The 18,828-nt window shown below is 40.4% G+C and overlaps 1 protein-coding gene across 11 annotated transcripts in view; it reads left to right on the top strand.

The window, feature by feature from the left end:
• ENTREP1 (endosomal transmembrane epsin interactor 1) overlaps positions 1 to 18,828 on the top strand; it is a 64,180-nt gene that overhangs the window by 23,414 nt on the left and 21,938 nt on the right. For 8 of the 11 annotated variants that reach the window (XM_082470992.1, XM_082470998.1, XM_082470989.1 and 5 more), the window contains one exon: positions 14,853 to 14,963. In XM_082470992.1, the coding sequence (XP_082327118.1) occupies positions 14,853 to 14,963 (111 nt within the window). Of the gene's footprint in view, positions 1 to 14,852; positions 14,964 to 15,245; positions 17,206 to 17,741; positions 17,861 to 18,828 lie in introns of those variants that run through there. The other 3 variants (XM_082470997.1, XM_082470999.1, XM_082470991.1) reach the window with 3 other exon arrangements.

The raw sequence follows: 18,828 nt of genomic DNA, 5'->3' as shown, positions 1-18,828 counted from the left end.
CCAGGGCTCGAACCCGTGTCCCCTGCATTGGCAGGCAGATTCTCAACCACTGCGCCACCAGGGAAGCCCTTATCTAGCTTCTTAATCATACTTTTTGCTAGTTGTTTCACTTTCTCCTTTGGACATTTCTAAGACTATTAACTCCCTATTCCAGTTTGGACTTAATTGTTTTCTAGGTCTCCTATACAGATGTCATCTAAATATTTCTTTTCTTGATATTCTTGGATTAGAGCCATTGTTTCTTAGATCTCAAGCCTCATGCATTCTTTTTTCTTGAATTCCTTTTTCATTTTGCCAGAGAATATTCTCAAATAAAAGTTTTCATGCAGAATGTGAGGGAAACGAGCTCTCTAAGGGTTTGAATGTCTTGATGTGTCTTTGTTTTGCCCTCCCACTTGAATGATAGTTTGGCTACATATAGAATTTTGGGTTCAAAATGATTTTCCTTCCAAAATTTGAAGGCATTGCTTGATGACTTCTGTCACTGATGCTGACCTGATTCTTGTTCCTTAGTGGGCAGCCCCTTTCTTTCTATCTGGAAGCTTTTAGGATCTTTTCTTTATCTTTGTATTGATAAAGTTTAATTTTCAAAAAGATAAAATCATGACTCTTAGGCAAATATAAAATGAACATGTGTCAGTAATGAGGGAAAACTTGTTCAAAGCACATTTGAGGAGCTAAGTATTTATAGGTGATGTTAGGAGGAGATTTCTGGGATAGATACAAAACTGGTTGATGTCCAGCAGAGCCATAAACAGTAACTTTTGAGGTTTTCTGTTCCATTGGACAGAATTTTTACTGAAAAAAAAATCTGCAACTTAAACTCTGCCTCCACAGAGTTATAAAATAGCCAATCAAATAACTAAATAAGTAAATGGAATACCCAATAATCTCTTTTGCCCATTTCCAAGTTTCAGATAATTTTTCTGACAGTCTTCTGAAATTACATGAAGGTATATTTAGGTGTGGGTCTTTTTTCCTTCATACTTTTTGACTATATTTACTATTGAGTATTTGAGTTTTTAAAAATTTGAAGACATGTGTCTTTCTTCAATACCAAGCAATTTTCTTTGCTGTTTCTTTGATTATTTCCTTCCCTCCATTTGCTCTGCTCTGTTTTTCTAGAACATCTAATAGTCAGATGTTGGACCTCTTGAATTGATCATCTTTGTTTCTTAACTTTTCAAAGTCTTATACTTTTTATTTCTTTGTCTTTTTCTTTTCTATTCTCTGAGTAATCAATGTTTTCTCCATGGGGGTCAGTAGTTCTGGTTGACATCTTGGTCCTTCTTGTTTGGTGCTGTTAGATTTTTGAATGTCTGTTGTTCCTTGATTATTCATAAATTCTAGTTGTGACTGAAGAACTAGGTTGGTAATATTTTTAATGTTTGTAATAATTTGTAATAATAAGAATAGTAATAATAGTAAACACATAAGTAAGATGCATGTATTAACCCACTAATCCTATAAGATGTTATTAGTATCCTCATTCCGAGGAAACCAAGGCACAGAGAGGTTAAGTAATTTGCCCAAGGTCACACAGCCAGAAGTGACAGAGTTGGGTTGCAATTTCAGGTGGTTTCTATCTAGAGTCCATGTTCTTAATCACTACCCTTGCTTTTGTGGGTCTGTTTCCACAGCAGGCTTGTCTGTTAAGGGATGGGAGGGTTGCTGGGAGCTCTGTGCAGCTGAGCGGGCCTTCTTGATGGATAGGCTTTATTTTAAGGTGTGCTTGAGAGAAGTAGATGACTCTGTTATACCAAAAAGAAGACTTGACTTGGAGGGACTATTCCACCAGGACCCCTGTGTCCCCAGGCACATTACTCTGCTCTTTTATAAAGAAGTTCATTAGTAATAGCTGGTGGGCACATGCTTCTGCTTCTTGTTACTTTTGCACCTACAAAAGCCTCTTCAATATTTTTTTAATGTTTTATTATGCAAATTCTCAAACTTACAGAAAAGTTGAGTAAATAATGAATTCTCATATACCTTCCACTTGGATTCAATAGCTTTTAATGTTTTGCCTTACTTGCTATGTTTATATATAAATATTTTACATTGAAGTATTTCAAAGTTTCAGACTTCATGGTACTTCACCCCTGTATGCTTTAGGAGGCATCTCCTAAAAATAAGACATTCTTCTACCTCACCATAATAACATTATCATAAGTAAGAAAATTATTTGTAATTTCCTAATGTCATCTAATATTCAGCCCATATTTAAACTTTCCCAGTTATTCCAAAATGTTATATAATTTTTTATTCATCAAAAAGCTTTTCAACTGAAGTATGATTTGTGCATATTTGTATATGTATATGTGTACAGCTTGACGGATCATTCAAAAGTGAATACTTCTATGTGACCCTGTTCTGTTCTTCAAAATCCAGGACCCAGTCAAGGTTCAGTCATTTTATTTGACTATTCTGTCTCTTTAGTCTTCTGTATTCTAGAATACTCTTCCTGCCACTTTTTTTTTCTTTTTCCAGGAATTGACTTTGTGAAGAGATGAGTCCAATTGGTTTCTTTATCTTCTCTCCCTCCCCATCTCCTTCCCTCCTCCTCCTTTTCCTCCTTCTTCCTCTCCTTCTCCTCTTCCAGTTTCTCCTACTCCTCCTCTTCCTTCTTCCTTTGATATGGGAAATTTCAAATATACTCCTAATGTGAGAGAAACACAGCAACCCGCCACCTTGTACTCATTGCCTAGCTACACATGTTCAAGCTTGTCTCCCCTACATCCCTGACCATCCATTTCCCTTCTCCCTTACCCCTGTGTTGTTTTCACATAAATCCCAACCTTCACATTTCCTCCTTCAATATTTCAGTACATATATATAAAAGACACGGCTGGGAGCCCAGCAAGGGCTGTTGACTAGAGCATGAACATGTGACCTCCTCCTGTAACAGCCACCCGGCATGGAGACTGGGTTCTGAGAGGGACTGTCTGTAATGAGTGTTCCAAGAGGCCCAGGTGGCCCAGGCGTCACCTTACTGTCTAGCCTGGATGTCCCAGAATGTCACTCCTGCTGCATTCTCTTGGTCAAACAAGTTCCCAAGGCCACCTTAGAATCAAGGGGAGGGGAATTGGAAATTGGGCTCTACCTCTTTTCCTCTTTTTTTTTTTTTCTTTTGTGAGTAAAATCTACATATTTTAAATTTTACAATTTTAACATTTAAAAGTATACAGTTCAATGACATTAAGTACATTCACAATGCTGTGCCACCATCACTATTATCCATTTCCAGAACTTTTTCATCATCCCCAACAGAAACTCTGCACCCATTCAACCATAACTCCCCATTCTCCCCTGGTAATTACCATTCTGTTTTCTGTCTCTATGAATTTGATGACCCTAGGGACCTCATATAATTGCAGTCATACAATATGTGTCCTTTTGTATCTGGCTTATTTCACTTAGCATACTGTTTTCAAGGTTCATTCGTGCTGTAGCGTGTGTCAGTACTTCCTTTTTAAGGCTGGATAACATTCCATCGTATGTATTAGTCTTCACCTCTTTTTTTTTTTTCTCATTTAAAACAATTTATGGCCACTTTTTTTTTTGCATATAATTTTTTTTAACATCTTTATTGGAGTATAATTGCTTTACAATGGTGTGTTAGTTTCTGCTTTATAACAGAGTGAATCAGTTATACATATACATATGTTCCCATATCTCTTGCCTCTTGCGTCTCCCTCCCTCCCACACTCCCTATCCCACCCCTCTAGGTGGTCACAAACCACCGAGCTGGTCTCCCTGTGCTATGCGACTGCTTCCCACTAGCTATCTATTTTATGTTTGGTAGTGTATATATGTCCATGCCACTCTCTCACTTTGTCACAGCTTACCCTTCTCCCTCCCCATATCCTCAAGTCCATTCTCTAGTAGGTCTGTGTCTTTATTCCTGTCTTACCCCTAGGTTCTTCATGACCTTTTTTTTTTTTCTTAGGTTCCATATATGTGTTAGCATACGGTATTTGTTTTTCTCTTTCTGACTTACTTCACTCTGTGTGACACACTCTAAGTCCATCCACCTCACTACAAATAACTCAATTTCATTTCTTTTTATGGTTGAGTAATATTCCATTGTATGTATGTGCCACATCTTCTTTATCCATTCATCTGTTGATGGACACTTAGGTTGCTTCCACGTCCTAGCTATTGTAAATAGAGGTGCAATGAACATTTTGGTACATGTCTCTTTTTGAATTATGGTTTTCTCAGGGTATATGCCCAGTAGTGGGGTTGCTGGGTCGTATGGTAATTCTATTTTTAGTGTTTTAAGGAACCTCCATACTGTTCTCCATAGTGGCTGTATCAACTTACATTCCCACCAACAGTGCAAGAGTGTTCCAGAACACTCTATGACATAAATCACAGCAAGATCCTTTTTGACCCACCTCCTAGAGAAATGGAAATAAAAACAAAAATAAACAAATGGGACCTAATGAAACTTAAAAGCTTTTGCACAGCAAAGGAAACCATAAACAAGACCAAAAGACAGCCCTCAGAATGTGAGAAAATATTTGCAAATGAAGCAACTGACAAAGGATTAATCTCCAAAATTTACAAGCAGCTCATGCAGCTCAATAACAAAAAAACAAACAACCCAATCCAAAAATGGGCAGAAGACCTAAATAGACATTTCGCCAAAGAAGATATACAGATTGCCAACAAACACATGAAAGAATGCTCAACATCATTAATCATTAGAGAAATGTAAATCAAGACTACAATGAGATATCATCTCACACCGGTCAGAATGGCCACTTTTGATGCTTCACATCATAAGTGTCTTTAGAGCCTCATCTTCCTCCCAAGTGCCTTCTCAGTCTTCAGCTCTTGCCGTGAGGAACAGCCTGTAAAGTACAGAGGGAAGGACTTGATGGCAGCTGTCTTTGAGGACTCTTGGCTCTGGATAGTTTCTCAAGAGCCTTGATCTTCATTGTTCGGAAGTCATAAGATCTGACTCTCTAATGTGCTGAACCTTGAGAAGCTAAGAGCAGTGTAGAAGGGGCTAGAAGCAGGGAAAGAACGAAGAGTAGAGATGCACAGATGAAAGAGAAGAATAACTTCGAAGGAAAGTGATGTCTTAAGAATCATAGATCTGCCATTTTGCTTAAAACTTTCTGCTGCTTTTCTTATCTTCAAATCCAAATTTACTTCTGCCACCTTATTCCCCAGGGGCAGAGCAGACCACGTGCCTGACCCTTTCACCTTGTTCGAAGAGTACATCCTCTGTGTCATGTCATCCTCTGATTATTTCTCTTGAGACTCTCATTAGGATATTTTCCTCCTGGTCCTGTGCCACATTCCTGATGAGAATATGTTAATTTAGAGTGGCAGAGCTGCCTAAGTCGTACCAGGGAATTATGGAGGCAGACACATGATGAGGACAGCCCTTTCTCTGCTACGCCTGATTGCTCGGGTCATGAGAAGAGTCACTTTCCTGAGAAATGAGGGGTGCAATGTGCTGCAAGGCAGCCCTGGAGGATGGGGGATCTGCAAGAGAACAGGGCAGGGGAGGACCCCAGGTAAGGCAGGATTTCCTCTCACAAGCTGGAGCCTTGAAAATACCCTGAGATTTGTATATTTTCCTCAGGAATTTGCACCTCTCAGTTATAAGTGCTTTTAGCTCACCTCGAAGCTGTGTCCCAAACTAGTGAAAATTTGTGTCTCACTCTGGTGGGGAGAGGAAGAAGCCCTTCGCTACTGTTGAAAAAGGAATTCAAAATAAATGTTATTACACTTTAAATATTTTATAGAAAGAACATCTGAGATAGCCGTAACATGAGTAAATCTGACACTTAAACATCTCTGAAAGAGAGACAGCTGGTTCTGTTCACAGCCACGGGCCTGTGTTTGGCTTGTTGGCAGGGAGAACCAGTCTGGACATTGGTAATATATCTGCCAAGCTTCTGGAAGAAGTTTAAAAGATGTCAGGGGAGTGAAGCCCAGGAACAGGTTCTCTTGGGATCTGAGGATGAAAGGCGCCCTGGCAAACCAAGTCAGCGCATGTGTGAGCTCCCGAAACGGCTTTAGAGCAGCAGGAGGCTGGGCTTTGTGAGTCGCTGTGATTTACTATGTTTTGTTGGTTGCCATGGTGCTGAGCGGTCTATCAGAAGATTCATTTTGCTAAACTAGTTCAGAAAGGTTTTAGTCTGGTGTCTTGTCTTCGATTTTTTTTCCTGGTGTCATTGGTGTTGTATTCAGATAACTTTGCTCATGATTCTACACCTTTGTATTAAAATGCTTCTCCAAACTGAATTAAAATTGTAAATGTTAAGAGTCAAATAAGTGGTTATGTTCATTTTCATGGGTCCTATGACATTCGTCTTATTAACCAGTGACTGATCAGTGGTTTGGAGCTTGGACTTCTTGTCTCTGAGGACATAAATGTTAGAATGTTGGTCACATTCCCAGCCAGATCACAGAATGTTCTTGTTTCAATGGGAAAATGTAACCTGAATTCTAAGGACTGGGTGCTTTGTTCTTCCACCCACTCACCCACCACCCCCACTCCTTCCTACAAAGTGATGGGACAGGAGTCCCAACGCTTCCCATCTTCATTCCCCAGGAAGTGGTGAGTTCCCACCAGGAGCAGTAGTGGTAGCCATTTTCATGCAAGCAGTGATAGTTAGTATGGTGTTTGCCTTTCAGGGCCTGTCTGTATATGTTGCAGAATATTAGTAAGGATGCATGATACCTCCATATAGTGTTTATAATAAGAATCAATTTTCTTTCATTTGTTCATTGATTGATTGATTCATTCATTCAGTAATATTTAAGACCACCTATGTTTTTGTGCCCCACTGGAGAAAAGTGTATTCTGTTTTACGTTTATTTTTGAGCAGTATCAAAAGAGTGCCTGTGGGGGAAAAAAGGCATAGTGACTAAATGGGTAGCAGTGATATTTTCTTGGGAAATAAAAAGAAGAAAGAAAGTGTGAGAGAAAAGGATTCTGAGGCAGTAGTAGTATTTTTTGAATTAAAAGTTTTTGAGAAGTTTCTAAAGGAAAGAATTTGGTGAGCTTTTGATATTTAAATAGAAAAAAACACACACACATACACAAGTTCACTAATCCCATTCATGAGGAATAAATTCTGTTGTTTTGGCTTTCCTCATTGCTATTGTAGGATTCAGTTTTCTCAGGACCACTGAGTCAATTTATGCTTGCCCATTGACTCTGCCCTCATGACCTAATTACCTCCCAAAGGACCCACCTCCTAATGCCATCGCTTTGGGATTAGGATTTCAATTTACGAATTTTGGGGGACACAAACATTCAAACCATAGCAGTGGATTTTATTTCATTTATGAGTGTACTACAATTTGTTCATCTGTTCTCCTATTCTTAGACGTTTGGATTGTTTCTAGTTTTTGGCTATTATGAACCAGTCGCTATGAATATTCTTGTACATGTCTTTTTCTAGGCATATGCACTAATGTATATACCTAAAAATGAATTGCTGAGTCATAGGGTGGTAGATATTTAACTTTATTAGAAACTGCCAATAGTTTCCCATAGTGGTTGTGCCATTTTCTAATTGTTTCTTAGACTCACAATCAGTCCTTTTCTAGCCTCACTTTCCTATCCAGAGGTATCTGCTGCCACCCATTTCTGAACATTTGGAGATTCTGAGGAATAAATTCTGCTGTTTTGGCTTTCCTCATTGCTGTTGTAGGAGATTGAGTTTTCTCAGGACCACTGAGTCAATTTATGCTTGCCCACTGGTTTCTAACTTCTAAAATTTTACTGCCGTTTTTCTGTTCTCTCTGTCCTTATGGATTTCTACATTTAAAATATTTCCTTTATTGTCATTTTAATGGGTTTTCAGGAATTAGTAGAACTAAATGCTTAAGTTCAATTCACTAAACTCATTCATTTTTAAGCTACTCTACCTTCACACAATTACTGGAACTGTTTATTTATTTAAACATACATAGTTGACTTTTCAGATGCATCTTGAGCTTGGAGCAGTAGGGAAGTAAAAAGCAAAGTGGAAGTCCTTAAGCAGCAGGGAAATGTCAGTCTATTTAGAGAATGAAATCTTGTATCAGAAAAGACACTCAACAATACCAAGCTGTGATAGGCATAATTATTTAATGATGTTATGTGATGGAGATTATGAGGAACTTTCTTAGCAGGTAGGAATGGGCAAACTGAAGGTGATGCTTCTTCTTGGATAGCTTCAGGTTCCCCAGACATTCTTTTATTGGGTCACTTAATTGAGACCTGGAATGAACTGGGGGCACAGTTGCAAGAGATCAGTGTCAAGGTGAATTCCAAATACTCAATTGAAAAACATACCTTTTGTGTCAAGCTACCTGGTATATAAGTATCAGAAGATACTCATGATTCAAGTTAGTAACAATAAAACCAAAAACATAAAAGGCTTTAACTCATGTTGCCTGTCCTTGTGAGAGGACCAGCTCTTTGGATCCTGGATTTTGCATTTTACCCTTAAAAGCCACAGGATGCAGTGAGGCAAGCTCTCTACTTTCTGAGTCCCACTGTCTTTCATGTCTAAAGTACAGGTTCTAGGAAGACATTTCTCCATCAACTCTGGGCTTTTCTTTTTCTTGATGGTAAAACCCAGTGATGAATTGGCTTCAGTAGAATTCAGGTACTGTAACCCATGGGGTTCACTTCATTGAACAAGTAATGTTGAATTTGAAGTGAGAACAATAGGAGCTAGCTTAAAGAGCAGAAAAAAATTAGGTTAAATGTAAGGAAAAATTTTATAGAGAAGTTGTTATTAGTCAAGGTCTTGGTAAAACACAGATGACAAAAAAATTATAACTTGGGCTTCCCTGGTGGCACAGTGGTTAAGAACCCGCCTGCCAATGCAGGGGACACAAGTTCGAGCCCTGGCCCGGGAAGATCCCACATGCCGCGGAGCAATTAAGCCCGTGAGCCACAACTACTGAGCCTGCGCTCTAGAGCCCACGAGCCACAACTGCTGAGCCTGCGCTCTAGAGCCCACGAGCCACAACTACTGAAGCCCGCGCACCTAGAGCCTGTGCTCCGCAGCAAGAGAAGCCACCGCAATGAGAAGCCCGCGCACCGCAACGAAGCGTAGCCCCCGCTCACTGCAACTAGAGAAAGCCCGCGCACATCAACAAAGACCCAATGCAACCAAAAATAAATAAATAAATAAATTAATTAATAAAAAAAAAAACTATAACTTGACAAGCAGTTAATTAAGGGCCTGTTCACAAAGGTCTGTGCAGGGTATAGGGGACAGTGAAGCTGTTACCATCCCTAGTCCTGACGGGAGAACGGTGGTCAGAATCCGGAAGTCAGGATCATGTACAGAGGACCCCTTGAGACCTTGAGAGGACCTGTGGCTTTTCATGAGGGACACAGCCATCCTGAGGCTGCAGAGAAGGAACGAGGAGAATAACACCCCAGCCTCACTCTCCTCCCTCCCTTGGATCTTCTGCCAGACCTCCCCATTGCCTGAACCAAACCAGACACCAGAGGGCAAAGGAGCCCCAATGATACGGTCTGCGGGTCAGTCTCCCTGGGAGGAGGGGATGGAGTGAAGAGTAGAGAGAGGATCTGGAGGGACCAACAGGAGACACCCCGCGCACGTGACAATGGTCAGCGTGGTGGAGTGAGTTCCTAAAGCAGGTCGCAGAAAGAATTATGGAAAAGTTTTGGAAACCATATACCTACAGATCATTCTTACAGTTTGTATATATCCTTTCCAGCTGCCACAAATTCAGGTGCATCACAAGTGTAAGATACAAGGTGCTGGTATCAGACCGAGTGAAATTCATTTTATAATAAAAAGCTGCTCCCCTAAAGAGGAAATGCCTATTATTAGTAATAGTAAAACTGGTTGCCTAGCATTTTGCAGGATACAGAAGATTTTCATATACATCATTTTGTGTGAGTCTCTCATTAATCTTGGGAGGTACCTAGGATGATAGACCTTTTTTTTTTTTAACCTATTTTGTTGAAGTATAGTTGATTTACAATGTTGTGTTAATTTCTGCTGTACAGCAAAATGATTCAGTTATACATATATATACATTCTTTTTCATATTCTTTTCCATTATGGTTTATCATAGGATATTGAATATAGTTCCCTGTGCTATACAGTAGGGCCTTGTTGTTTATCCATTCTATTGTATAATATTGAGTTTACATCTGCTAATCCCAAATTCCCAATCCATCTCTCCCTCCCCCTCGCTCCCCCTTGGCAACCACAATTCTGTTCTCTATGTCTGTGAGTCTGTTTCTCTTTCATAGGTAAGTTCATTTGTGTCATATTTTATTTCACTTTATTTTATTTTTTTTTTATAAATTTATTTATTTATCTTTGACTGCGTTGGGTCTTCGTTGCTGCTGTGGGCTTTCTGTAGTTGCGGGGAGTGGGGACTACTCTTCATTGCTGTGCGCGGGCTTCTCATTGCGGTGGCTTCTCTTGTTGCGGAGCACATGCTCTAGGCGTGCAGGCTTCAGTAATTGTGGCACGTGGGCTCAGTAGTCGTGGCTCATGGGCTCTAGAGCGCAGGCTCAGTAGTTGTGGTGCGTGGGCTTAGTTGCTCCGCGGCATGTGGGATCTTCCTGGACCAGGGCTCAAACCTGTGTCCCCTGCATTGGCAGGCGGATTCTTAACCACTGAGCCACCAGGGAAGCCCTGTGTCATATTTTAGATTCTACAGATAAGTGATATCATATGGTATTTGTCTTTCTCTTTCTGACTTATGGTAATCTCTAGGTTATCCATGTTGCTGCAAATGGCTCTATTTCATTCTTCTTATGGCTGAGTAATATTCCATTGTATATGTGTACCACATCTTCTTTATCCACTCATCTGTCCATGGACATTTAGATTGCTTCCATGTCTTGGCTATTGTAAATAGTGATGCTATGAACATAGGGATGCGTGTATCTCTTCGATTTATAGTTTTGTCCAGAATATGCCCAGGAGTGGCATTGCTGGATCATATGGCAACTCTGTTTTTAGTGTTTTGAAGAACCTCCATGCTGTTTTCCATAGTGGCTGCACCAATTTACATTCCCACTGACAATGTAGGAGGATTCCCTTTTCTCCACACCCTCTCTAGCATTTATTGTTTGTAGACTTTTTGATGATGGCCATTCTGACCGGTGTGAGGTGGTACCTCATTGTAGTTTTGATTTGCATTTCTCTAATAATTAGCAATGTCGAGCATCTTTTCATGCATATGTTGGCCATCTGTATGTCTTCTTTGGAGAAATGTCAATTTAGGTCTTCTGCCCATTTTTCAACTGGGTTGTTTTGTTGTTGTTGTTAAGTTGTATAAGCTATTTGTTTATTTTGGATATTAAGCCCTTGTCAGTTGCATCATTTGCAAATATTTTCTCCCAGTAGGACAATAGACCTTTTTAACAGATGAGAAAAGTGAGTCTCATAGAGGTTGTCTAAGATATCACAGCAAGCAAAGGGAAAGCCTGATCCCAAATTCAGGTGTCTTCCACAAAGAGAAACTCAAATCACCTGCAATGATTTTTTTAAAGGCAAGAATGATGACAATAGAAGAAAATATAAGAAATTCTTCCCTTTTCCAGGTATAGCTGTGTGGGCTTTGTGACTATGATGTTCTTCACTAGTAGCTGATTTTTCACTGTCTTCTGTTTAAGGGGATGCCATCTGGTGATGGTTCGGATGGATATGTGAGTCCTGGATGTTATACCATTATAACTAGGTGAAAGCCAGAGGGGTCCATTCTGAAGGTCCCTGTATATCCTGAATCCCTTATAACTCCAGTATTTTGTATGGTTGAGCCTGATCCAACCTCTGAAAGAGATATGCTTGGTATCCTAATAGCTGCCATGTCTGATATATACCACAGTGGTCTACGCTAGAGTACGGTAAGTCCCCTAGAGTACGGTAAGTCCCCTACATACGAACCTTCAAGTTGAGAACTTTCCAAGATGCGAACATGCGTTCAGGCATGAGTGAAATTGCAGCTTACCCTCCATCTCCTACTGCTGACTATCCTTCAGCTCTACCATCTCCCACCTCCTCTCCCTCCTCCAGTCAGTAACTCTTCTTGCCTGTTCACTTGATGCCAGCCCCTGTATGCCAGCTGTTATACTGTACTTTTCAAGGTACTGTACTGTAAGATTAAAAATGTTTTCTTTATTTTTTGTGTTGGTTTTTTATGTATTATTTGTGTGAAAAGTATTATAAACCTATTACAGTACAGTACCATACAGCTGATTGTGTTAGTTGGGTACCTAGGCTAACTCTGTTGGACTTATGAACAAATTGGACTTACCAACACGCTCTCCGAACGGAACTCATTTGTATGTAGGGGACTTACTGTAAATAGATGACCATTTGGCCAATGTTTGGCCAGAGTTTTAATAATAGTAATAAAAAAGCCAAATTTAGGGATAAATTTGGGGAACAGTGCATGGCTATTTTGTACACAGCCTGTGTGCCTTGGCCCAGGTCCTCATTCTGGGGTTTGCAGGGTGGCATTCTGGTGATGTGGCTTTAACTTCTCATTAGCAGCCCCTCCAGTGTAGGAGAGAAGCCAAGCCCACCAGACAGTGAATCCCTGGGGCCTTCTCTCATCTTGTTTTTGTTGTTCTGACATTTAGAAGTAGATCATATTCACTATATGATCTCACACTCCTGTCTTGGCAGCTGGACTCAGGATTTTCTTCCTTATTTAAAAAATATATATTAAATATAATTTATGTAAATCCCAGATCATAAGTGTTCAGTTAGCTGAGTTTTAACAGTTGGATACACCCATGTAGCCAATATCCAAAACAAGATATAGAACTTTTTTATCACTCAAGAAAATTCCCTTATCTCTTCCCAGTCAATCCCCTCACTCCACGCCTCCTCCCCAAAACAGGCAACTACCCTTTTTTTTTTTAAAAAAAAGCTTTTATATATATATATATATATATATATATATATATATGTTTATTTATTTATTTATTCATTTATTTATTTTTGGCTGCGTTGGGTCTTCGCTGCTGCGCGCAGGCTTTCTCTAGTTGCCATGAGTGGGGGCTGCTCTTGGTTGCGGTGCACGGGCTTCTCATTACGGTGGCTTCTCTTGTTGCGGAGCACAGGCTCTAAGCGCGTGGGCTTCAGTAGTTGTGGCACGTGGGCTCTAGAGCACAGGCTCAGTAGCTGTGGCGCACGGGCTTAGTTGCTCTGCGGCATGTGGGATCTTCCCGGACCAGGGCTCGAACCTGTGTCCCCTGCATTGGCAGGCAGATTCTTAACCACTGCACCACCAGGGAAATCCTGTATTGATTTCTTAATGGTGTCCTTTGATGAGCTGGATTTAAGATTTTAATGGAGAGATTTGGGGTCCAGTGTTGGTTAATGGACTCTCACCCATTCTATGTCTGATGCTGCTAATTTTCAGTTATGAAGATTAGTGGTGGGCTGGTCAGCATAAGGATTATAACCATGTTTTCATTTTAAGGTATCTGATATTGCATTAAAAAAAATTTCTAAAGGCAAGTTCAAGACTTCCCGATAGTAACAATAATTGTGTTGCTGGGTGTGAATATTCCAGATGTATTAGGTCTCTTTGAGTAGCAACTGCCAGGGCATAAAAGAAGCCCATGTTAGAAGACCATGTCCTGTCTTTTGCCAATTATGCATTCTCATTTTCCCAAAAGCTTTGGCAGTGCAAGAGGGGGCTCTTGTAAGGGGGCACAGTGCAAGTCAAGTACTACAGACATGGAAATATCTAGGCTGGGAAACAGTAACACAATAGCCACTTCCAGCTTTTTCCTCAAGATTTGATGACAGGGCACATGGTCCTTTTACCAATTAACAAAAAAGGAGAGAAGCAGAAGCCAGATTCCTCAGTGAAAAACGAGTCGCCTTGTTCATTGGTCAGGAAAGAGTCTTCAGTCAAGTCCAGCAAGGGTCTGGATTCCTGGAGTCACTTGGTGTTTATAATTCATAAGCTCCTCATGGAGAGGAAGGAGGAATTCCTCTTAAGAAAAGTGGCATCATGTGATACTAAATATTGACTCATAACCTGGGTCTGGGGAGATACTTTCATGCTTCTTGGAATACCAGCAATAAAGGATGAGCTTTCTGTAGTAGAGTTCACGTGTGAACTCATTTGCCAGCCAATTCTGACATATCAGCTACCTGAAATGATGCTTGGTTCTAACACTGATAATCATTAGCTCCAATCTTTTATATTTACATTAAGGTTTGATTTTGACAATAATCAGAGTTCTCAGGTTGAAAAGCCTTTGTAGTGTCTAATTTGCACTAAGTAAATACTAGCTTCTTGGTTGATTTCTGGCAATTCTTAATCATTTAGGGTAATATTTGTAATATTTAACTTTGGATACAAGTACATGGAAGATCACTGCACACCGTTTCTTTAGTACCAACACTGTTTGGAACTGAAAAAAGACTCATCTTTATTTTCACACGTACTATGATTTCTGGCTGGTAATGGCTCTGAGCTCCTTGATTTTCCTGGGTTCCACTTATATTCTAGAATTCTCCATTTGTCTAGTTACCATGATCCTGTAAAAGTTGGAAAAAAATAACAGTGGCTCAAGGAGGAAATAGCCATGGCTTAAGGTAGCGTACAGCTAACAGAACTCCCTCATTTGCAAAGAGCAAGAAAAATAGGGACTTGAAATTGAGAAGACTTGAGGGTCAGGGGCATTCCTCAGCACAATTTAAAACATTCTAAAAAATGAAAAAAAAAGTTTGTACATTAAAACCATTGTTCTGACTTTTTTTAATGTTTCCTCTAGGGAAAGAATATGAGTTTTTTTACTCAGACAAAACTATCTCTGAATTTAGCCACGGTCTTTTTTCTAACTGCCTCTTTTCTTGCTGTTTCAGGTGAACCTCTTTGTGCTGCTGTCTGTGGTGTGTGTCCTTCTGAATTTAGCCGGATTTATCCTAGGCTGCCAAGGGGCCCAGTTCGTGTCCAGTGTGCCCAGGTGTGATCTGGTAAGCGGTTCTGAATCATCACTGTGCACCTGGGCCGACCCTGGCCTGCCCGGCTTTCCCGGGTGCCAGCGTGTGGCTGGCAACACCCAGGGCCAGGCAGCATCTTAAAATGAAACCTGAAGTCGGTAAAAGGAAGCGGGAAAACAAAACAAAGAACTTCCTGCTAAGTATTTTACTCAGGTTGTCAATTTTTATTTTTTCCAAAGCAGGGACCAGCCAGAAGAACCCCAGGACCACAGTAATAAAATGCATCATTAGTTAGTGAATAGATGGATCAGTTGTCCACAGTCAATATCTATCTGCTCTCATCTAAAGAGGAAAAATGGGTATTATCAGAATTTAGGTCAGCAGTCCTTTATCTGAAACCTTTGGAGGCCAGGTGTGTTTCAGCATTCAGAGTTTTTCCAATTTTTAGAAGATAAATGTGACGCATATACTGTTTATTCTGTAGCATCCCAGTGGGGTCTGGACAACAGAATGTAATCCAGAATTTTTGGTTTCCAGAGCTTTTTAGATTTCAGAATTGTGGATAAGAGGTTATGGACCTGTACTATGTCAATTTCTATTTTCCTGATTTTCAATTGTTGTAGTAAAATACCCGTAGCAAAAAATTTACCATCTTAACCATTCAGTAGTGTTAAGTACACTCACATTGTTATGCAACCGATCTCTAGAACTCTTCCCATCCCCTCCTCCCCCTGGCCTCTGGCAACCACTCTTTCTGACGCTGTGGATTTGACTGCTCTTGTTACCAGATATAAGTGGAATCATACAGTATTTGTCTTTTAGCAATTGCTTATTTCACTTAGCATAACATGCTCAATACGTATGCATGTTGTAGTAGGTGTCAGAATTTCCTTCCTTTTTAAAGCTGGATAATATTCCACTGTATATAGAGGACACATTTTGTTTACCCTTCATCCATCGGAGGACACTTGGGTTCTTTCTACCTTTTGGCTATTGTGAACAATGCTGCCATGCCAATGGGTCAGTTCTCTGGAATATATGTCTGGAAGGTGGAATTGTTGGCCATCTCTGAACTTTTTAAGAGGACTTTTCTGTAACAAATATCTCCCTGTGGCACAAAGCAAAAGAAGTGGACTCTTTACAGGTCGTAGTAAACCTCATCTATTTGGAACTTGGTTCCATGGCAATCTCGCCCTTTCAAAACCAGCAGGATGCAAGTGAAGAAGGCTGCCACGTTTCTCAAAACACTGTGACCAGGTCCTTGCAGTGAAACTCATGGCCTTCCCAGATAGGAAGGCTCCTCCTGGACTCACTAAAAACCTATTACTCTTTCTTAACAACCCTTCACAGTTTCTTTGATTTTTGTCATTCCCTCGCTTAATAAGCGTAAGTTTTGGAAGCACAGGCTCACAATGTTTTCTGGTTTTTAAGGCCCCGTATCATTTGCCCTCATCCTGCTCTCCTGCTGAAGCAGCTCACACTCCCTGTAACGGAGCCCAAGCCCGCATGTCATTACCCAGGCTCCTGCCCTACTTTCCTGTTTCTGACAATGCTGTCTCTTCCCCGACCATTCCCTTTCCCTTACTTCCCTGTTCATCCAAATGGTGTCAGCCTTTTAAAGCCTCATTCAACGATGATCTTCTTAAGGAAATAGTCCCCGATCCCCAGGGAAGGTAATCTTCCAGAATTCCTCTCTGTACATCTCTGAAGCATTTCTCTTTCCTTTTCTGGGCTAAAGGTATTCGTATACCTGTCTTCTCTCTTCTACTGGTCTGGAATCTTCCTGAGGACAGTGTCTGGCTCTGTATTTTCTTGGGAGTTTTCAACAGCACCTCCCACAGACTTCTTTACATACATAGAGTGCCCAGAAAATAAATTTTAAACAAGGCTTGTCCTTCCTGTTACTAATCACACGGAAAATTGGAAGGGGCAAAGAGAACAGACACAGGCTAGAAGTGAAAAGTCATGATATTTTAAAAGACAGTTCGATAAAAGAGTAGCATCTATTATATGCAAGACCCCATGCTAGAAACTGCAGATAGTAGAAAGAAAAGTCAGACATCGTTTCTGACCTAGATGTTTATCACGTAGCAAGACGAGTGGGATAACCACGGCAGGTGCTTGATCAGTGTTTGTGGAGGGAAAGAATAAATGCCCAACTGCAAAGCAAGGGAGGCTGTGATCAGCCCTCGGAGTGAGACACAGCGCTCTGGGGGTGCAAAAGGAGAAGGACTTCTACTCTTGGGAAGACGGGAAAAGGATACCTGGAACGTAGGTATTTGAGAGGGCCTTGAACAATAAATAAATAAAGGGAGTGGGTCGAAGCCAGGAGAGGAGAGGATTCCAAGGGCAGTGGTTAGTTAGTAGTTAGTTAGCCTGAGTGGTTAGCTCACTGTTGGCTCCGCAACAAACAGAAGCCAGATTACAAGGCATAAGGGTCTATATGGTTGACTTTTCTGAGAAATTCTGTGCTTCTCTACCCTGACTCCCTGTTAGAATCACCTGGGGGAACTTTTTAAAGAATACCCAAACTTGGGCCCCATACTCAGAGATTCTCAACTGCCCTGGAGTGGGGGTCTCGGCATCAGTATTTTTTTAAGTTTCAAAGTGTATTTTTAATTAAAAAGTTTTCCCACCACAAAACCAACTCTGGGATTGTTTCTGATTATATAATTGGACAAGCCATAAAAGTGTAGGATGGAACTTGAAAATCATTTGAAATCTCACTATTTGGGGACATCATAGTTAACCATTTGACAGGTTTTTTGCATGTCTTTATGGATAAAAACACACCTAATTTATCATCAACAGGACCATATGATAATTGTTTTTCATTAGGGAACGTATTTGGCAAGTGGAGTCTTTCTGAGGAAGGGATGCTCTCCTTCCCTCTTTGCCTCGCCATCCACACCAGTCACCCTGAATCCACGGTAACAAGCTGGGGGATTTCCTTTCATGTTTCATGCTCATGTAACCTTACGTAGATGTGTATGGGGTGGGGTTATTCACGACTTATTCTTCAGAAATGGGATCTTTTGTATCCACTTCCCTGCATATTGTTTTTCTCACTTTAAGATGTATTAGGTACAGCTCTAACACCCTTTTTTCCTTTGAACAAGTCAGTTCTCTATTTTCTTGTTGTCCGTTGTGGTTTGGGTTTTGACAGACAGAAGCAGTGCTGCTATGAATACTATTCTGCAGATCTCCATCGGGGCTGTGACCTAAGCGGAGTAGGCTCCCAGGACAAGGATTGTTCTTCTGTTTGTCTCATTTTTTTTTTAGAGCACATTCAGCCATTTGATGATTCTATCCATTTTTTAAAAAACAGATAAAATCTATAGCTAAATGACCAGATCTCAAGTGTGCAGTTCATTAAGTTTTGACCAAAGTATACATTCATCGTGACAAATACACTCATGTGTACACCCCAGACAAAATCTAGAGCATTTTTATCACTTTAGAAAGTTATTTGCTGTCTTCTTTCAGGCAGTCTCAACTCTCTCATAGGCAACCACTGTTCCAGTTTCTTTCACCATAGATGAGTTTTGCCTGTTCTTGAACTTCATGCAGGTGGAGTCATGTGGTACCTTTTTGTGTCTGACTGATTTAGCTCAGCATGATGTCTTTGCGATTCATCCATGTTTTTGGGTCATATCAGTTGTCTGCTCTTCTTCTCTCTCTCTTTTTTTAAAATCAGGGCAATATTTCATTGTATAAAAATAGCACAATTTGTTTTATCAGTTCTCCTGTTGATGGACGTTTGGGTTGTTTCCAGTTTGGAGGTGTTATGAACAAAGCTGTTGTGAACATTTTTGTATAATGTTTTTTGGGGGGCCTGTTTTCATTTCTCTTGAGTAAATACATAAGTATGGAATTGCTGGGTCATGTGGTAAATGTA

Source organism: Balaenoptera physalus, assembly GCF_965194825.1.
Source record: "Balaenoptera physalus genome assembly, chromosome: 7".
NCBI lineage: Eukaryota > Metazoa > Chordata > Mammalia > Artiodactyla > Balaenopteridae > Balaenoptera > Balaenoptera physalus.
Note: the sequence above shows the minus strand (reverse complement) of the source record. Positions and strands in the feature narration are given on the sequence as shown.